The sequence below is a fragment of the Fulvia fulva genome, chromosome 4, assembly GCF_020509005.1.
Source record: "Fulvia fulva chromosome 4, complete sequence".
NCBI lineage: Eukaryota > Fungi > Ascomycota > Dothideomycetes > Mycosphaerellales > Mycosphaerellaceae > Fulvia > Fulvia fulva.
In genome coordinates, this window is record NC_063015.1 from 227,421 (window position 1) to 247,560 (window position 20,140).

The 20,140-nt window shown below is 47.8% G+C and overlaps 3 protein-coding genes across 3 annotated transcripts; 2 read left to right on the forward strand and 1 right to left on the reverse strand.

The window, feature by feature from the left end:
* Positions 1–12,719: 12,719 nt before the first annotated feature.
* CLAFUR5_03914 (Purine-cytosine permease fcyB) lies at positions 12,720–13,688 on the forward strand (the record flags this gene model as incomplete). Its single annotated transcript, XM_047903062.1, has 2 exons — positions 12,720–13,001; positions 13,053–13,688. 2 exons carry the CDS (start codon positions 12,720–12,722, stop codon positions 13,686–13,688), a joined length of 918 nt encoding a protein of 305 aa, XP_047760558.1.
* A 3,382-nt stretch (positions 13,689–17,070) lies between these two features.
* CLAFUR5_03915 (Purine-cytosine permease fcyB) lies at positions 17,071–17,715 on the forward strand (the record flags this gene model as incomplete). The annotated part of the gene is made up of 1 exon (XM_047903063.1): positions 17,071–17,715. The coding sequence occupies one exon, from the start codon at positions 17,071–17,073 to the stop codon at positions 17,713–17,715; it is 645 nt and encodes a 214-aa protein (XP_047760557.1).
* A 778-nt stretch (positions 17,716–18,493) lies between these two features.
* CLAFUR5_03916 (Kelch repeat-containing protein) lies at positions 18,494–19,955 on the reverse strand (the record flags this gene model as incomplete). Its single annotated transcript, XM_047903064.1, has 2 exons — positions 18,494–19,241; positions 19,291–19,955. 2 exons carry the CDS (start codon positions 19,953–19,955, stop codon positions 18,494–18,496), a joined length of 1,413 nt encoding a protein of 470 aa, XP_047760560.1.
* Between the last annotated feature and the right edge of the window lie 185 nt (positions 19,956–20,140).

Here is a 20,140-nt window from a genome sequence, read left to right on the forward strand (position 1 = left end):
CTCCGCTATTAACCTCGCGTTCGGTTTATCCCATTTCGATCCGATCGCGTACGACCGAATATATCCTTTTACCTAAGGGTAGCTAACCTGTCCCTTAACTTACAAAAATAGAGAACGAGACTAGGTTTATAAGAAAGAGAGCAGTACCTCTTCTAAGAAGAGAGAACTACGAAATATAGTTTAAGCTAATAAGAATATACCTAGTATTAAAGCAGGTTGACTAGGTCCTCGAAGACATTATTACGGACATTCCCGCTTCAACCCTATCTATAGCGACACCCTCTATATTATCGGAGTTATCCCTTCCTTTAGATCAAGTAATAAGGAAGGCATCGTATAGACGGTATAATACAACGGCCCTATATAAGATGTATATCTGTCTATCGATAGATAACTAAGAGATAATATACGAGATCCGGTATACGAAGGAGTTATAGGAATAGGCTAAAGCTAAATATAAGAGAAGACTTCTCGCTACTAGAAGAAGTTTACTTTAGCAATACACTAATTTCGTGATAATAGAGGACTAGTCAATAGATAACGCCTAGTAGGAGCTTAGCTCAATTATAAGGAGGGCTATTTCAATCCCGCCTTAGTTCTAAGACATTAAGACTAAGGACAGAAAGATCTAGCAACTTTTAGTAGCTCTACTAGACTTATTTAGCTCAATTCGCGATGTAATTAATGCCTAGGTAAATCTCTTACTATAAGACATTCTTACAATTCTTAGGGAGAAGCAAGAATCAATAATTTATTAAGGGATAGCTATGTTCGCTAAGAAGGGTTTCTAGGGCAAGCTTACGTACTATCTCTACGGTAGTAACCATTTTATAAGCAAGTGCCTATACCTTTCTATAGCTCAGTAGGCTGTTAGGAACAAGGACAAACTAGCTAGGGTTACCTACCCTACTAAGAGACAACCGTTACTACCTCGTAGGAGGTCATTATTACTAAACCTTCGCAATGTCCTTAAGGTAATAACGGACCTTATAAAGTAGATAAAGGAGAGCCGTAAGCCAAAGGCCTCCTCTAGTAAGTCTATAAGGGCCTATACGACCTAGGAAGACGTATCAGACTCTAAGATACTATTAGAAGATAATGATGTTAATGAGGTTACCTATTCTACTATAGAAGCTAAAGGTAAGTACCCCTCGTCCAAGTAGTTACTTAACTCTTGTACATCATTATATATAACTGACTAAGATTCACTATTTAGGACACTAAAGCCTCTTTAAAAGAGGAAGTGGATTAAGGTTAGGGGTGGCTAGCTACAAGCTATATATATAGGAAGTGTAGTAATAGGTAGTCCTTCTAGAAAGCAAATTGTCTTAGAAAATGTCCTGTTTGTTCCTAGCCTTAGAGTTAGTCTTGTTTCGTAGAATTAGTTTAGCTAATAGTTTGCTATCTAACTACCTAGTTTTACCCTAAAATCCTTGTCTAGTAAACCCGTTGTCTAGACTAAACTTCGAGGAGGAGTACCGTTTATCTACTCGATCTCGGAAATTCTTAAGCTATAGTATACTAGTATACTCTCTTAAGAACGTGACGGTACCGCTATAGCTAACACTAAGTCCGAAGATTAGTAGGAGCTATAGTATAGAAGATGTACACACCTTAGCAAGGGACTACTAAGAAACCTATATAGAGTCACTAACAAGAAAGATCCTATTCCTGTTCCTTCTAAACACCAGAATTATAAGGTCTACTCCCTTATAAATATAAGGAAGTTCAAAGGACCTGCTATAGAGAGGAAAGGGGAGAGGCTGGCCCTCATCTCTATTGACATCTATAGGCCTTTTTAGGGCGTAGTGTCTAGGCTAGGATACAAATATTAGCTTAAGATTGTAGACAACTTCTCTAGGAAGAAGTAGGTAATCCCTTTAAAGGCTAGGAGCGACGCTCCTACAGCCCTACGGGATTAGAAGGTCTAGGTAGAACGGTAGTCAAGGTACTTTCTGTCTACGATCCGTAGTAAGAGTACAAAGGAAATTCTCGCCTTACTAAAAGAGTAGGAGAAGGAGTTTAGCACTTAGATAGACATAACTAATGCCTACAACTCTCTTCAAAGTAGACCTATAGAAAGGTCAATTCAAGCCTCTAAGAATATAGTCCGGGCTATACTAAAAGACTCTAGTATACTAGTTGAGTTCTAGCTAGAAGCTTTATAAGTATAGACTATAATCGGAAACAGACTGCCTAATAGTCCGATTATTAATAGTATTACTCTTTTACTAGAAGAAGCCTTTACTAGCTAAGTACCGTTAGTCGACCATTTCCGCGTCTAGGGATATAAAGCTATAGTCTATATAGACCTAAGAGCCTAAGCTCAAGGCTTAAGGAGAGACAAGTTAATAAACCGAGGAAAAGAAGCCGTGTTTACAGGCTACTTAGAAAATACTACAAACTAATAGCTGTTCTAGGATCCCGACATAAAAGCTATAAAAGCGTATAGTTACGTCGACTAGTTTAAGAATAAGAAGGGGGGAGATATAGATCTTAGTATCACCTTTACTAACTAGCCGAGTCGAGCGCTACAGCGTAATCCTATTAGGAGGAAGCCCTTTAGGGCGAAATTTTCCGATAGGGGATTATTAGAGACACCGTTACGAAGGCTAGGAGAAAATATTAAGGCGGTTTTAATACTGTCGAAGGCCGATAACGGTAGATCTATACAGAACCTACCTAAGTCATTAACACTATAGCAACTGCTTTTTATATAACTTCCCCCTCCCCTAAAGGACATTAGGGAATACTAGAAGTTTAGAGATTAGGGTACTCTAATAAAAGAAAAAGAAGATGTCGTTTGGTTCGACCTATCCGAACACCTAGCGCTACCTTAGGTTATAGGTAACAAGAGGTTAAGGGGAGACGGAGATAATAACTCTAAAGAGTATAAGGCTAAACACTATAAGGCTCTTATCGCCTAGATGTTCTATCTAGACCCTACAATAAGCTAGGTAGAGGAGATTCTAAACGACGTAGAAGAATATATATTTGCTATTATTAGGCAGGCTATAGCCTATTAGTAGGAAGTGCTAATCCTAAAGTCCTATAAGGTAGCTATAGGAGACCCCGAATAGGGACATATATAGAGAGAGGTAATCGAGAACGAACTTATTACCTTAGTAAGCAATAACACCTAGGAAGTAGTTATACCGCCAAAGGGTACGAATCTAATTACTTCTAGGTAGGTCTTTAATATAAAAAGAATGATTAGTAGAGCTATTAAGAAGTTTAAGACAAGACTAGTTATAAGAGGGTTTTTATAGAAATATAGGGTTGACTTCGAAGAGACCTTTATACCTACTGTTAGACATAATACTCTCCGAGTATTTATAGTAGTAGTGTATAAGAGAGATCTCGAGATACACCTAGTAGATATAAATAATGCTTTTACCTAAAGTAGCCTTCTTAAAGACATCTATATAATCCCACCCCTAGGAGTTAAAGCACCTCTAAACATAGTGGTCAAGGTCCTACGAAGCCTTTATAGGCTTAAGCAAGCAGCTAGAGACTAGAACAAGCTCTGTGTTACGAAGCTAGAGAAGATTAGATTTACCTAGTCCTAGGTAGATCTATACCTACTTATCTATACGGATAGAGACCTTATAGTCCTTACCTATATAGATGATATACCTATTATAGCTCCAAAGCTGTTAGATGTTTAGTGGTTGAAGGCTAAGCTTAGAAAAGTGTTTAAGATTAAAGATCTTAGTAAACCTACAAAGATCCTTAGAATAAGGATTATAAGAGACAGGTCCTAAGGCACTTTAAAGCTTAATTAAAGACACTATATCTACGCTAACTTAGCCAAGATGAACATAGCTAAAGAGATAGCTACGCTAACCTACTTACCTATAGAGAGCTACGAGCATTTAGTGCCTACGGTACCTATAGATAAGAGGTGTAACAAACAGGATTACTAGAGCTATAATAGTACCTAGATGTGGCTAATAACAATAATAAGGCTAGACTTAGTATTCCCCCTTAGAAGAATTAGCTTATATGTTACTAATCCCTCGTAGTAGTATATAAAGGCTTTAAAGAAGCTCTCCCGATACCTACGGTCGTACCTAGACCTAGGTCTTATATATAGAAAGGGAGGGGGCAATCTCTAGGGATACTCGGACTCTAACTACGCTATAGACAAAGTAGATAGAGTCTCAATTCTAGGATACGTGTAGTTCCTTTATAGATCACCTATATCCTAGATAAGTAGGAAGTAGAAGTCTATTACAATATTAACAATAGAAGCTAAGTTTATAGCTATAAATATAGCCGTAAAGTAGTTACAATTTCTTACTACTGTCCTTAGGGAAATAGGGTGCCTAGAACTAGTAGGAAAGAGCTCTTTCTAGCCGAGTATAAGGGTAAGTAAGGGCACTATTAACGAGCTAAGGCTAGTCAAGCTTATAGGTAACAACTAAGCCGCTTTAATACTTATTAAAGATGCCTATATATATAAAAGGTCAAAGCATATTAATGTTATATATAACTATGTTAGACATCTCTAGTAGTAGAAGAAGATTATAGTGGACTACTACTATATAAAGGACATAGCTACTAATAGGTTAATAAAGCCCCTTAATAGCTAGTAGTTCTAAAACTTTATAAGGTAGCTCTAGCTTACGTAAAGGGATTGTAGGAGACTATGTGGCCTAAGTAGGAGTGTGTTATAGTCTCCCTATAGAGTGTATAGAAGGTAGGGACAGAAGAGCCTTAGAGCGCTTAGAAGTCGTTAAGAAGTGACAGTCTAGCTTAGTGTGTGAACGCTAAGAATCACATGCCCCGCAACATTCACTACGGGACCTAGCCCTCTAAATTCACCCCTCTACTAAACCTTGAAGCACGTGGAAGACTCGGAACGTAGGGCAGGTTGGAATAAGGTTTTGAGCAAAGCTGCTAAGCGCGGCTTCGCACGGGTTAGCCCTGTTAATGCGGGGACACGCACTCGCGAGGGTCGCGTATAAATATCTGGCCTTCCCTAGGCCTCTCTTGCTTTCTTCGTCTTTTGTTTTATGTAGCAATCATACTATACCCTTTTGTATCTGCACTTCGTACCTACATTCTCGCTTTTACCCTTACATCTTATAGGCTAGGCTCTCGCCCTAACATCACAAAAGACTAACAAACCGTCAACCACTCGAGTCATCCTTATAGGTGACCACGCTACCGATAGAGGTGTTAACCTCGACAACCAAGACACTCTATTCCACTTTAGTGAGTAGACTGACATCCCCTTCTCGAACGCCGCTACCTTCGGTGTCTAGGCAAACGCTAACCCCGACACCGCCTACGCTCTTATTAACCGCACCGTCTCCTCTTTCCGCGAGACCGCCTAGTAGGTCGAGCAAGCAAACAACCAAGCAACATACCTTCAAGGTATTATAAACACCTTCTAGAACCTCGCCCCGTACGCCGACGACAACCGCCGCTAGCACTTCTCTAAGAAGGTCAACGACCTAGACGAGTTCGACGGTAACAAGAGCAAGTTTGAGGCATTTAAGACACAGCTTACTATTAAGCTGTTGGCTACTGCCGACCACTTTCCGTAAGAGAAGGACAAAGTTACGTACGTCTTCTCCCTCCTTCGGGGAGACGCCGCGGCTTAGGTATAACACTATATTAACAACGCTACGTAGACTATCGGCTGCCCGGACGTCCTTACCTTAATGTAGGACCTCCGTACTGCCTTTGGTGATCTAGACCGTAGAGCCACCGCCTAGAACGCTATCTATAACCTCCTCTAGAAGAACAAGAGCTTCGCCGAGTACCTCGCGGCCTTTAACCGCGACATCGGGTTTACCGGCTATAACGAAGAGACTAAGAAGAGCACTCTCCGCCGTGGTTTGTTAGCAGAGCTTCTTCGAGCCCTCGAGGACAAGGACGTTAGTGCTATAAGCTTCCGTAAGCTCGTCGAGACCTACTAGCGCCTCGACTCTAATATAAAACATACCGCCTCTCTCCTCGCTTCCCGTTCTTAAGGTCGTCAGCCTCGTAGTCCCGGAAGCCACTTCGCTACTCTACTAGGCGCCGCCGCTCCTACGGCTCTCCCTCCCGTCTCTATAGGTAACGCTATAGATCTTAGCGCTAGTGCCGCCGTCCCTCGAGTCTAGGGCCTCGTTAACGGTAAGCTTACTCCCGAAGAGAAGCTTCGCCGTCGCTAGGCCGGACTCTGCACCTACTGCGGCGGTCCAGGCCACATCGTAGCTAACTGTCCGTAGCTCGCTACCCGTAACGCCCGTAACCCGGTTCGCGGCGCTGTCGGCGCTATCGAGCCTGCTCCTGCTGCTCCCGCTAAGCAGGAAAAAGCCTAGGTCTTCCTTATCGACGCGATGAAGACTAAGAATAACGTTTACCGAAAGTGAAGAGAGGAAAGAAGTTGAGGATCAATACAGTATAGCTAGACCTATACGACGAGACGGGCAAGGACTACGCTTATAAACCGTTCGTCACGAATATAAATATCGGCTCAAAGAAACTCTCTTCTTCTAATCTCACTCTTATAGACACTAGCGCACTAGGCGAGTCTTTTATAGACTATAAACTCGCGACCTCTCTCAACCTCGAACCCTAGGAACTTAAGTACCCTCGCACCCTTGAACTCTTTGACGGCACGGAGACTACCACTAGTAAGATTACTCATGTTGTACACACGTCAATCACCCTCGGAGGCAAGCGTATGTCGATTACTAGCTTCCTTACGTCCCTACCGTATCAGAAGTTTATCCTCGGCCTCCCCTAGTTTAGACGATACCGACCTATTATCGACTAGACTTCCCTTACTATTAGCTTCCCTCTAGAAGTTCCTCCGGCACCTCCGCCTTCTCCGCCGCCTTAGCGCGGTCCTAAGTATACTAAGATCTTCTAGGTAAACGCCGCTACCTTCACTACTACTGCTAAGTAGCCCAAAGCTCAAGTCTTCGCCGCCTCTCTCCGCGATATCGACATCGCCCTCGAGAAGCTCGATAAGAAGCGTACACCTACCGACCCTACTACGAAGGTCCCTCCTTAGGCACACCACATCCTCTACGTATTCGATACTAAAGCCGTAGACGAGCTGCCTCCTTATCGCCCTCACGACTATAAGATTAAGCTAGAAGAAGGTGTAGAGATACCGTTCGGACCGTTATATTCTATATCCCGAGAAGAGCTTATCGTCCTTAAGAGATACCTCGAAGAGAACCTAAAGAAGGGGTTTATTCGAGCGAGCCGTTCTAGCGCTAGCAGTCCCGTCATGTTCGTTAAGAAGCCCGGCGGTAGTCTACGCTTCTACGTAGACTACCGAGGCTTAAACGCTGTTATAAAGAAGAACCGCTACCTAATACCGTTGATTCAGGAGACGCTCGAGCGCCTCTCTAAGGCCAAGTACTTCACTAAGCTCGATGTCATCGCTACGTTTAACAAGTTACGAATGGCAGAAGGACACGAGTATCTCATAGCCTTCCGTACTCGCTACGGGCTGTTCGAGTCGCTCGTTATGCCCTTCGGCGTTTGTAACGGGCCTAGTACCTTCTAGAACTTCATTAACGACATCCTTTAGGAGTTCCTCGATTAGTTCTGTACTGCCTACATCGACGACATCCTAGTCTATAGCGAGACTAAGGAGGAGCACCGCGAGCACGTCTATAAGGTCCTTTAGAAGCTCGTAGACGCCGGCTTGTAGCTCGATATCGACAAGTGCGAGTTTAAGAAGACCGAAGTCAAGTTCCTTAGTTTGATCATTACCGTAGACGGCATTAAGATGGACTAAGAGAAGATCGACGCTATCGTCGAATAGGATGCTCCTACGAACGTCAAAGAGGTCTAGGGTTTCCTAGGCTTTGCCAACTTCTACCGCCGCTTTATCTACGCATTTTCGGGCGTAGTACGCCCTTTGACGAAGCTTACGCGTAAGGGTGAGAAGTTCGCCTGGACCGACGAATGCCAGGAGGCTTTTGACTTGCTTAAAGCGAAGTTTGTTAAGAACCCGCTTCTATAGCACTTCGATTTCGAACTGGAGACCCGTATAGAGACCGACGTATCCGACGGCGTAGTAGGCGGTGTCCTGCTATAACGCCGCTCGCCTAAATCCCCCTAGTTACCTATCGCCTTCCTCTCTAAGAAGTTGACCGCTACGGAGTGTAACTACGAGATCTACGACAAGGAGCTTCTCGCTATCGTCAAAGCTTTCGAAGAGTGGCGCCCCGAGCTCGAAGGCTCTGCTATGCCTATCTAAGTAAGCTCCGACTATAAGAACCTCGTCTACTTTATAAAGAGCAAGCTACTCAATCGTCGCTAGGCCCGCTAGAGCGAGTTCCTCTCCCGGTTCAACTTCGTAATCTCGTACACGCCCGGTAAGGCCAACTCGATGGCCGACGCCCTTACCCGCCGCCCTAGAGACTCTCCAGTTGATCGAAGAGGGGGCCGGCAAATCGCAGGGCAACAAGTCATTAAAGAGCATAACCTCTCTTCCGAGCTTCGAGAGTACCTATCGAACGGCTAGCCTACGCTCGCCGCTTCCTTTGCTACTCTCGTGCTCGCTCCTGCCTACCTTGACGAGAGTGACGATGAATCCGAGCCTAAAGAATACGCCTCGGACGCTGAGGACTTGAACGACGATAAAGAGGGCTTAGTAACGACCGACGGCTTATCCGAATTAGACTTTGAGGGGTTTGATAATAAGGAGCAGCCCGAAGGCATTATGGCACGAGTACGAATAGCGTACGATGCCGACATAGACGCCTAAGAGTTAGTTCAGGCCCTTGGATCTGGCGCGAGGACATTCCCGGGCTTCTCGCTGTCCGAGTGCGAGCTCTAGGAAGGTGTCGTCTACTTCCGTAAGAAGCTTTACGTACCGTAGCCCGAAGGCTCTAATATCCGAGCTGAGATTCTTCAAATCATCCACGACTCCGCCTCTAGGGGTCACCTAGGCGTAGCTAAGACCCACAAGCTCCTCGCTAGGTATTACTAGTAGCCGCATTCCTAGAAGGACGTCCGCCGCTACGTGCTGAACTGCGCTACTTGCCGAAGAGCTAAAGCTAACCGCCACCGTCCCTACGGTCTCTTACACCCTCTCCCGGCTCCTGATCGTCCGTAGAAGCACATCACTATAGACTTTATCACCGATATTCCTCACGGCAAGACCTTTAGCGGCGTGAAAGCAAAGGCCCTTCTAGTGATCGTGGACCGTCACTCTAAGGACCGGTACATAATCCCGTGCTAGAGCATGACCGTAAAGGAGACTACTCGCTTGTTCTACGAATTCGTCTGGCGCTTTCAAGGCCTCCCGGATAGCATCACCTCTAACAGAGGCACCCAGTTCATCTCGCACTTCTACAAGCGTCTGTGTGCTATCCTGGGTATCAAGCATAACCTCTCGACTAGTTTTTAGCTACAGACCGACGGCCAGACCGAAATTACGAACGCTATCCTCGAGTAGGTCCTTCGTTACTTCGTCGACTACCACTAGAAGGATTGGCCTTAGCATATCCCTACGGTGGAGTTCGCTACTCGTAACTAGGACTCGGAGACTACTAGCTACTCTCCCTTCTATACTACGAGAGGTTACCACCCTCGTATAGGTATAGAACTAGAAGAACCTCTCCCGCCTACCGAAGACGCAAACGAGTAAGTAGTAGACAAGTTCGCTACTATGCTCTTACAGATCTATAAAGAAGTTCACGACGAGATAGTGTACGCACAAGCAATCTACGAGGATCAAGCCAATCGTCGTCGCTAGCTAGCTCCCGACTACTAAGTAGGCGATATAGTCTACCTCAACTCTAAGAATATCAAGACGGACCGCCCCTCTAAGAAGCTAAACTAGAAGAACCTAGGTCCTTTTAAGATCACCGAGCGTATTAGTTCACACGCCTACCGTCTAGCTCTTCCTACGAACATAAAGATCTACGACGTCTTCCATCCCGTACGCCTTCGGCCGTCGGCTAAGGACCTATTCCCGAACCAAAACTAAGACATACTAGGTCCTCCCGATGAAGTAGAAGTCGACGAGCCTATTAACCTACCTTCTGACGACTATGCCGTCCGTAAGATCCGGGGAATCCGCGTAGAGCCTAACGACGTTAAAGGACTACCGCCGATCAAGTATAAAGTCGAATAGCAAGGTTGCCCTAAGTAGGATACCTTATAGAAACCTATCTAACATATTATCTTTAATCGTCAAGCAATCGAAGAATACTACGCCCGCGTAGACGGCCTAGAAGTCAATATCGGCAGGCTCTTTGAATCTAAGCTCTTCGACGGGGCTTACTAATAGTGTATCGACTATAACATTAGGCCTAGGCCTAGTACTAAAGCTGAACATCCTCGATATGTGGAACTACTACGGCTTCGTAGGAACTCAGCTTTGTTCGGGGGGGCTACTGTTATGGTCTCCCTACAGAGTGTACAGAAGGTAGGGACAGAAGAGCCTTAGAGCGCTTAGAAGTCGTTAAGAAGTAACAGTCTAGCTTAGTGTGTAAACGCTAAGAATTATATACCCCGTAACATTCACTACGGGACCCAGCCCTCCAAATTCACCCCTCTACTAAACCTTGAAGCACGTAGAAGACTCGGAACGTAGGGCAGGTTAGAATAAGGTTTTGAGCAAAGCTACTAAGCGCGGCTTCGCACGGGTTAGCCCTGTTAATGCGGGGACACGCACTCGCGAGGGTCGCGTATAAATATCTAGCCTTCCCTAGGCCTCTCTTGCTTTCTTCGTCTTTTGTTTTGTGTAGCAATCATACTATACCCTTTTATATCTACACTTCGTACCTATATTCTCGCTTTCACCCTTACATCTTATAGGCCAGGCTCTCGCCCTAACAGAGTGTTAAGAACATATAGGCCGTAGGACAAGTATATAGGTGTAGGTGTGTTATATAACTAGATCACGTGACTAGGGTTTACTAGCCTATAGGCTAGCAAACATCCGGACACCTAGTATCTACCTACACTAACACCGGCGATACTGTATATAGATATACGCTATCCTATTAGGTCCTTCTTCGTCTTTCGTACAATCCGCCGTCTTGTACTACTAAGTAACTCGTACCTATTTAATAACTAAGATCAATTAAGACACGAGTCTGACTTATATGTTCTAGCCGGAGCCACCGAATATGTCGTCGTCGTCGTCATTATTACTAGTAGTATATTAGATCAACGCCGAATATACTATAGGGAAGGCGCCTATAACTAGATAAGGTCTAGGTAATAAGAGAATAAAGTAAAGTACGGTTATACGGACATAGCTCTTAACTCTCCTTTGCCTACCTATGCTACTTGATTTGTTGCTCCTATATCGCTTTAACCTGCTCTGTAAGAACAGGTGAGTAGGTTAAAGCGATATAGGATATAGGAAGCTCTACCTAGCTATAGTACTTCATTTGTGTCGTTAGCGATAATAGTCCCTATGGCAGTAACATGGATACCGTGCAAGTCCCTGTCGGAGTAAGAAATACATAATGGTCCCTGTCGTAGTAATTCTTGACATAATTGTCCCTGTCGGAGTAATTCACCGCCTCAACAAGAGGTCCGCAAACTCGGGGCTATGGGCGACTATGATCTTCTGCAGAGCCTGAGCGTGGCGGACTCCGCGCTTCTTGTCGCGCCGGCAACGAGCGCGCGATCTCCCCATGGCTGTCCAGAGATATTGGTGCGGGCTATCTGGAGAAGAGTCAAGTAGTGGAAGTGGCATGGATTCGCGACTGCTCGCGCTAGCTCGTTAGCGCAAAGCACCTACCACGTGCGAATCGCATCGCTGGGGGAAACAGAAGCGAACCAACATCATAACCTGCTCAAGGCATGAAATGCAGGTTCGTGCACCATGCTGGCATATTACAGCACTTTTACAGCAGCTGGGTCACATTCAATGTTAGTGCAGATCGTGGCAACGATCTGATCCTAGCGAAATCCAGGTCCGTAGCAAATCCACCAGCACGATTCATTGAGCGTAGCGGCCGAGCGCTAGCCACACCGGAGTACGAGCTTGCGAGTAGGTAGGTGAGGCGTCAGCTAGGGAGTGAAGCTCTATACCAGCCCTCAACTAGCCTTGGCGCCCGCTCTGATTGGTCAACTTTCAAGTTTTACGGTCACGTGACCTACCGCACTGTGCCTGTTGGCGAACTCGCAAACATATACTCGTCGCTAACGCCTATGTCGTCGTATAATAGGCACTGTACGTCGGGTAGCGGTAGCGTGGATCGCACGCTACTTTGCAGTCTAGAAGGGTTGGTAGAGAGCTCCACTCCGCTACGCTTACCTTTGGAGGTTCACAACCGCCAACAGCACATTTTTGAATGACACACAGGCCGGAGAGTAGACCTATGGTCTTGCATGAGGCAAGCGTCGTTCGTGGATGCTCAAGTTCACGGCCAGCTGCGACTTCCAACATTGTCGCCTCTTGCAGCTCTCACGATCGATGGAGGTTCGTCGAAGCCTTTATGGCGCGGACGAAGGGACTCCCATACTGTCTGTTCATCTTCACAACCTTCTCGTATGGTCTGTCCTGGACTTGGTATATCGACACGTTCGGCCGGCTCCGACACTGCTAGCCTACGGCTGGGCGATGGCGTCCTGCACCCCAGAGGCCTGTCGATCTGTCGTCAAGCTAATGTGGTGGGTGAACGCTCCTGCTGAACGCCAGTCTGTACCGATGCATCGATGCTGGCAAGCACTCTGCAGAAATGGATCATCCTTACAGATCTGTTTGAGACTTACGGGACCACTTCACCGCCATGGCCTACGAGTACGAGTACGATGTTGAGAAGAATAGAAGCGTCGCTGGAGATGTTCATAATGCCAGCAGCGAGCGGAGTAGCCAGGAGAAGAAACGGCCTAGCATGGGGTACGAAGATGGCGCTGTGCCTGGAGAGAGCTTCGAAGTCGGCAATGGTCTATACGCCAAGATTCAACGTCTAGCTGGTCGATTTCATGTTGAGCAGAGAGGTATTGAGAGAGTGCCGGAGGATGAGCGGACGGGCACTGGCTTCAAGGCATTGCTCAATGTCTCTACCATAGTAGGCGTGCCGGTCGAGCTGCTGCGACAGCAGTATGCTGACTGATACCAGTGGCTGTCCGCCAACATGGTCGTCTCCTCCTTCGCGATCGGTATTCTGGCCAAGTCTCTCTTCTACCTCGCTGTCGCCGATGCTATGCTGGTCTGCCTCTTCTTCAACCTGATCGGTATCACGCCAGTCTGCTACTTCTCCTGCTTCGGTCCAAACTTCGGCTTGCGACAAATGGTTCTGTCACGATTCTGGTTCGGCTGGTGGGGCGTAAAGCTCATTGCAATCTTCAACGTCCTGGCTTGCATCGGATGGTCTTCCGTCAACTCGATCGTCGGCGCACAGCTCATCCATACGGTCAACAACGACGTCCCAGGTTTCGCTGGCGTACTCATCATCGCCTTCTGCACAATGATCGTGTGCTTCTTCGGGTACAAAGTCGTGCACGCCTACGAGTTCTACTCCTGGATCCCTTCATTCATCATCTTCGTGATCGTGCTCGGCGTCTTCGCGCATAGCGGAGACTTTGTCAACATTCCCTGGGAGACCGGAACCTCTGAAATGGGCAATGTACTCTCTTTCGGTGCAACCGTCTACGGCTTCGCAACAGGCTGGACCTCATACGCCGCCGACTATACGTCTACCGACCATCAACCCAATCGCGCAAGAGAGTCTTCTTCTGGACCTGGCTCGGCTTGATCGTCCCCCTCCTCTTCACTGAACCAGTGTCCGCATCAACCAACGCCTGTTGATTGAGGGTTGCAACTTTGGTTGGCATTGAGGGCCTCAACCAATCAACCAACCATTGCGGATTAATCAATCCTCAACTGGCTATCATAGGCAACTTAGTTGAGCAGTTGACAGGCATTATATAGTCGTGTTGTTAGTGAATCTTTGATATTGCATGTGATTCTCAGGGCTTATTTTAGCAAAAGACCCAAACACTAAGCGTCATTTCCCCGCAAAACCGTTGTCAATCAGATATCGCAGATTAGATCGCAGGCATCTGTTGGCTGGAGCTGACTCCGACCCGCGCGGCCCTTCCTCGGAAGCTGCACCTCCAAACCTTGCGGCACTCCGGAGAAGAGCCTTCAGGAGACTCAGGATTTACAACCATATTGTCGACCTTATTATGCCACAACCAACACACCAATATGGCTTCACAGACTCGCAAAAGCAAGCGCCAACATAGTCAAATCGAACCTAAAACTCCTAGGCCTAGACCTACGACATAGGCTACGCGATCGAAGCGACTACGAAAATCCTAATCTATGCTACCCTTCGCGAACAAAAACCCCAGAAACACCACCTCCTACGCAGCCGACACTATCGCAATCGAGCGCTAACGAGACACTAAACACACAGACCGAAGATAGCGAGCAATCGGAGGCTAGCGACGATACTAGCGACACCGAGCCGGCTACGGTCGTAGCCTTAGAGCGATACCACTTCGACATTGATCATACGCGTCTAAAGGGCGATAAGATCGTGCTGCGCTTCCGTAACAAAAGAAACACCTTCGGCAACAAGATATCGTTTATCTTTAAGTATAGACTCGAGGTATAGAAGCTCGAGTACGGTAAGGCGAAGGGTAGATACTAGCTCTACCGGTACTACTACGAGGACAATACGACGCGACAGTTATAGGCTTGTCGCTCGACTACTAGCTATATAGATCACCTCCTTTCGAAACACGGCATCTTACCGTCACGTACGACGGCGACGACGAAGCGACCGATAGTAGACGAGACCGCGATCGCCGCCTACCTCGAGAAACTCGACCCTTTCGCCGCCGAGCAGTTTTTGACCGACTTTATCAACTAGATCGTCCGCGACGACATTACCTTCGAATAGGCGGCAAGCGACAACCTCCGAAAGGTCATACTCGGCGGTAGCCTAGCGGTGAAATATCTACTACCGGCGGCTCGAATAGTATTAATATAGCTTAAGTAGGCCTATCGCGAACGACGGCCGGACCTCGTAAAACAGTTCGAGCGCGTCGCCAAAGTCTACCTTAGTATAGATATCTAGGCAATAAGTAACGATCTATCGCTACTCGCCGTCGTAGCGTACTTTATCGACGCGAATAGGCAGTTTAAGATAGCGTTACTCGGATTGCGACCGGTCGGCGGACATTATAATAGAGTTAATATTACGACCGTGGCGCGGTAGGTAATAAACGACTTCAATCTAGACGGTAAGATAGGCGCCTTCGTTATAGACAATACGGATAATAACGATACGGCGATTCGAGCGCTCGCTGCCTCGCTCTAGTAGCCTATCGACGAACACGAGCAGCGACTACGATGCCTCGGACATATAATCAACCTCGTCGTCCGCGCTCTATTGTTCGACGACGGACTTAAGCGACTCGAAGACGAGTTACGTAAAGTAGGTAAGTAGAAACACTCGGATTGCGCCCGTGAAGCCAGCGTTACGATACCCCTTACAAAACCCCTAATACACTTCTTAATCGTTCAAAACTGCCCTTAGATCTATCGGCTAATAAGAGGCCTAAGAACTGCTTCAACTCACGAGGCTAATACGAAGATTCGCGCTTAAAACGCGTCTACAACCTGATCAAAACAATACTCCTCGGTCGCAATCTAACTGTTTCTCGTAGGTGACGACGAGTCCTTCACCTTATAGCGTAAGGCCGGCGCGATTAGTAAACTTCACAACCTCGTCACCTATATCTATCGCTCCGAGGTACGAATCGAGACGTTTAACGAAGCATAGCGCGACGAATAGACCTCTCTCTATCACAATTACCTTCGCTTGATCCGCGACGGCGGAGTGAGGTAGAATAGCACGCTAGCTATAATAAGACGCGCTCTTAAGCTTTAAGGAGCGATCGACCGATACTATAGGAGGTAGACGCGTAGCGACGGCCGAGACGAACAGAACTACTCTATTAAAGACGACACGCTTAATGCGGACGATTAGGAAGAATTAAGATACTTTGAAGAGCTATTACTACCGTTCGAGTAGGCCACGAAGCGTGTCGAAGGTAACGTAACGTCCGGTACGTACGGCGTAGTATAGGAAGTCCTACCTATTATAGACTTCTTGTTCCTTACGCTTAAGCCTCGTTCGAAGGAAGTCGAGTCTTATAGCGACTTATTTACCGACAGATATCGCTACTGTCTTAACTATAGGTTCGTAAAGCTAAAGGACTACTATAATCTAAGCGATAGGTCACGAATCTACCGCGCCGTAATCGCCCTATATCCGTACTATCGATACACCTACTTCGAACAAGTATAGACTGATATTGGCGCCGCTGAAATTAGTAGGGCTAAGCAGACAGTCCATGACCTCTACGCCGAGCTACTCGAAGAACTATCTCACGAGCTAACGATAGAACCATTACGTCCACCTCTATCGCTACGCGAACAACAAGACTTCGACGAAGACTAGACTACTATATTTAAGGACTTCACTTCACGTATCGTTTAGCAGCCGGCCGTCTAGCATCGCCGCAAGCGACAACGGCAAGAGACTGAGCTAGAGCGATATCTTAAGGACGAGATCAATATTGTCAAGTATAGCGACGACAACAAGGTGTTGAAGGACTATTATCTCAAGCGGCCGCTCGACTAGTAGCGAGATCGAGGTGAAGCACTATATCCAACAGTCGCTCAGCTGGCTTATCGTCTATTCGTAGTACCTGGCATGTCGACTCAATGTGAGCGTGTTTTCTCTTACGGCAAGAAGGTGGTGATAGACGAGCGATATAATATCAAGGCGGACACGATAGAGGCTTCATTGACCCTCAAAGATTGGCTAATGAACGACTTAGTAGACGGCAAAGCCATGTGGACGACACTAGCTGAGGTGAATGAGAAACAGGCTCAGAAAGAGGCTGAAGAAAGAGCTATATCAGAGGCAGCAGAGATATCACATGAATAACAACAACATTCACCTTAATCAACCCTGCAACCAGTCAACTAGTTGGCTCTGAGGCCTCAACCAATCAACCAACGCGCCAGTGAGCTCAATCGATCAACTGGCCTATAGGCAACTTCAAGGGTTGGTTGGTTGATGCGGACACTGCACTGAACTGCTCGCCATCGCAGTCATGAGCGCAACAGCCGGCAACGGCGGTGACAACCGCTACCAAGCCGGCTACGACGCCTCCGGCACGGGAGGACTCCTCGGCGCCATCCTAATCTACCACCTTGGCACGTTCGGCAAGTTCTGCCTGGTGATCCTCGCACTCAGCATCATCGCCAACAACTGCCCGAACATCTACTCAGTCGCATTGACCGTCCAAGTCCTCTCCCGCTACACGTTGATGGTACCACGCTTCATCTGGACCGCCATCGGCACTGGTGTGTACATCGCCATCGCCATCCCAGGCTACTCCCATTTTGAAACTGTCCTGGAGAACTTCATGAACTTCATCGGCTACTGGCTCGCCATCTACGAAGGCATCTCACTGACAGATCACTTTGTCTTCAAGCGTGGCTTCGGCGGCTACCAGCCTGAGCACTACGATCAGCCGGATAAGCTACCACCAGGCATCGCTGCTGTTGCGGCGTTTTGCGGTGGCGTGGCTGGAATGGTGACTGGCATGTCGCAGTCGTGGTTTGTGGGGCCTATTGCGCTGCATGCGGGTAAGGCGCCGCTTGGAGGTGATGTGGGGTTTGAGCTTGAGTTCGCGTTTGCTGCTACGTCTTATCTGGTCTTTAGACCGATTGAGTTGAAGTATTTTGGGAGGTAGTCATGGATATGCGGAAATGGATCCGATGGGAAATGTTATGATTATAATGTAGTGCGCTTTCAAGACCTGTTTAAGACAACAGCCTCAAGTCTCCCGCCGACCGAGTCCATGAGCTATGAAACTGCGACCAAATGTTGATACCGAGGCGATGAAGTAGAAGACGGGACCGCGAATTGATGTTCCCGATCGCAGAAGATGTGAAACCATTTTGGATGACCTTGGACTCACGAGGCCGCGGCGCCGTCACGTCCTCACTACAACTACAGAGGCTAGAGCACACTAACACGTTAACAGCCGCTGTACCTAACATGCTCGGAATTGTTGGCACGGCTTTCCGCTCGAAGACGGATGGACAAAAGAGTGTTGATGTCTCGTACGGCGACGGAATCGTGCTAAGCCTTGATAGCCTGATAGAGACCACAATGTAGCGAAAAAGAACAACGCCACAATAGCCCAGGGATGATGACCCCGAGGTCGCTGCGTCACCACGATGTATAATGGTCGAACGGCGACCACATGGGTGGTCTCCGGTAAATACGTGAATGATATATCCACGAATACCACTAAGCAATCGCGACATTGTCTTTAGTCCGAGAAACAATGAGTGGTAGTATATAAGTAAACACTCAGCCTCAGGTGGCGGGGGTTTGTGCCGTTTGTGAGCGGAGGGCAGGCAAAGTCAGAATAATTGACAAATCGAATGATGACAGACGGGCATTGTGTCCCTCCCGGAAAGCTACACCTAGAGTACGTGACCTGCAGACTAACTCATCACTGCTCACTCCTCCCGATTCACCCCCCTAGGCCCAGCACTCGGCGACCTCCACGCCCTCGGACTCGCCCCTCCACTGCCTCCATTCCCCATCTCCCCCACCCCATCCGGACTCCGGACATTCGGCATCTCATAAGTCGGGCTCGGGGGCACATACTGCTGCGGGTCCGGCGGAGGAGGATAATGCTGCTGCGGCTGCGGTGGAGGCGGGAAGAACTGCTGTAGCTGCTGCTGCTGAGGAAGATCCTCACGGAAATGCTGTGCATTTTGTGGTTGGTGGAATACAGCGACGGGTTGCCAGATGGTTTGTTGTGGTTGTTGTTGGGGCGAGCCGGATGGGGGATGTTGCCAGCCGGGAGGTGGGGTGGTTTGGGGGTTGAGGTCTTGTTTGTTGGTGCTGTTGTGGTAGGGTTGGACGTGAGGAGGGGATGTCTCGGTCATGGTGGTCGACGTGGGATAGGCTGGGACAGATGAGTGTGTGGTGTTGGCCTTTGCTCGTTTTCGGCGCCGGAGGCAGAAGAACAGTAGAGCTGCGATGAGTGCGAGCCCGACCACGCCGCCAACGACTCCACCTGCGATGGCGCCGGTATTTGAACCAGAACCTCCAGGACCTGATGTTGCTGAGGAAGTTGCAGGAGTCAGAGGTCTCGTGGCGGTGCGTGTGCTCGTGGTAGCTTTACGCGCGAGATATACCCCAAGGTCGCTACTGGAGAAGCCCGCGGCTGGAGTCACTAACGTGGCACCGCCAGTGTTGCTATCAGCCTGTTAGCGATGATCACAGTCGTGCGACTAGGCTTGCTTACTTTCCACCGATCGCGACTGTCAGATTGGGAGGAACTGTATAGTCGGTCAGGTTGGGCAAGTATTGATACCACGCGGCCCGTTGAGCATTGTCGGAGCCAAGATTGAGGTTATGCATTCCCCAGATGGCAGGAACATCGCAGCCCGGGATAGATGAGTTCGGCCAGTAGCCTCCCATCACAATCATCTGGCCTTTGTTGATGACATCACAGCTCAAGGAGTGGTGTCGGTTCTCGGGTGCATCGGGCCAGTATAAGGTCCAAGTAAATGAAGGCAGTGAGAGGATCCAAACATCGCCATACCCAGTTCCAGTCTCGTCGTATGGTAAGGCACCTCCGAAGAAGTAGATGTTGTACGACGAACGGTCCTCAGGCCAACTGACTCCACCGCAGAACCTTCTTCGTGGTGGAGGTGTCCGTCCTGAAGTCTGCTGTGCGAACCACCGAGCAGCACCGATGTCGTATAGATAGATTGTATCCATTGGTACACCAGTATAATTACCACTTGCATTCTGCTGAACGCCGCCAAAGTACACCAGCATGCCAGCGTCTGAAGCTGGGATGTAGAACATGGCACCTTCGGCGCGAGGTGTATCGTCGTAGAACTGCATCTTCCTCCATGGGCTGTCTGGATCTGTCATGTCGTATGTGATCACGGAAGACTGCATCTCGGGAAATCCCTGATGTCCTAGATCTGTAGCGTTGCTCCTCCAGCCGCCATAGTAGTAAGCTACGCCTTTGTGCGGATCCACGGCACTGGCACCGAACGCAGGAGGACTGATCTCGGCCGCGGCTTCGTTCGTTCGATTCGTGGTGTTCCATGTTCGATAGACAGTATCGAAAAAGTGGAGGT